We start from the raw sequence: 1129 nt of genomic DNA, 5'->3' as shown, positions 1-1129 counted from the left end.
TAAATCCATTTTATCAGATAGTCCATACTTGTGATACTTAAGACTAATCGTAGTTTATAATAACAGTTGCCACAATTTTCATTTTAATCAGCTTTTGCGAAAGACCATGAAGCCAATATTAGATCACACATTTTAACATACTCTTTATACAGGCGGATGTCGGCTTCCAAGACCACTTTTAAGCAGACCAAAAACAAGAAAGTCCATTGGAGCCACATCAGAGGACTTGGCAGGTATGAATGATATTGCTATGATTCCAGTTTCTTTGGTTATCTTTTTGTGGAAAACAGCTACTTTGAAGGTGTGTCTGTAAGCTTATGAACCTTCATAAGTTTCAAATATGTGTTTATTATCATGTTAAAAGTAGCAGAAAATGTGCCAGTTTCATCGCAAAAGCATTTTGGGTCAGAGGGTCCTCTTTCGTGACCATAACCTTCACTTTACGAATGAAGCCATTGTTTCTGATTGGCTTGGCGTGTGGTTAGGAGTTTTTTGCTCTCCTAAACACTAGTTGTGCGAGTGTTCTTGCTTCCAAGGAATAATAATCTTTACTTTAGCTCAAAATAATTTGACAATCTCCTTATATAAATGTCTTTCCTCGGAAAGACCTGTGACATAGCCACAAATTAACCCACAACATCACTGTTGAATGATTAGGAATTCTCCTTGAATCAAATTTACAGGTGCTCAGCATGTTGTGTGTAATGCCACGAATCGTATCTTTGGTGACAGGGCAATGCAAGAACACATGTTGATCGTTTTTATAAAATGTAACTAAGCCTATGTAATTATTTGTCTTGACTTTTAATATATAAATTTTTTGTATGACAGACAAAATTATTTTGTTGTCCATTACTCCATGCGACATAGAACAGATAGCATTTTCAATATTTCAGACAATGGCTTTGATTGGTGTAACGTCACTGATTAAGCAGGTGTCAAAAGCTGGTGTAAAATGCCAAAGATGGTGAAGCAATGATAATATTCAGGCTTAACAAACTATAATCAAATCATGATTTATTATAGGTGCATTTCTTTACATTTCTCCTAATTAGACTTTTGTGATTTTTAAATTAGAGGCATGTAAATCAAAAATAACATTTGTATTCCATCTTTTGCCTGTTGGCAT

General features: G+C 34.6%; 1 protein-coding gene across 2 annotated transcripts in view; it reads left to right on the top strand.

Annotated features, from left to right (window-relative positions):
- Positions 1–1129, top strand: part of LOC106470173 — a 30216-nt gene that overhangs the window by 17048 nt on the left and 12039 nt on the right. For both annotated transcript variants that reach the window (XM_013930703.2, XM_022398773.1), the window contains exon 3: positions 153–233. In XM_013930703.2, the coding sequence (XP_013786157.1) occupies positions 153–233 (81 nt within the window). The remainder of the gene's footprint in view (positions 1–152; positions 234–1129) is intronic.

The sequence above is a fragment of the Limulus polyphemus genome, unplaced genomic scaffold, assembly GCF_000517525.1.
Source record: "Limulus polyphemus unplaced genomic scaffold, Limulus_polyphemus-2.1.2 Scaffold3856, whole genome shotgun sequence".
NCBI lineage: Eukaryota > Metazoa > Arthropoda > Merostomata > Xiphosura > Limulidae > Limulus > Limulus polyphemus.
This window is presented reverse-complemented; position numbering and strand designations above follow the sequence as displayed.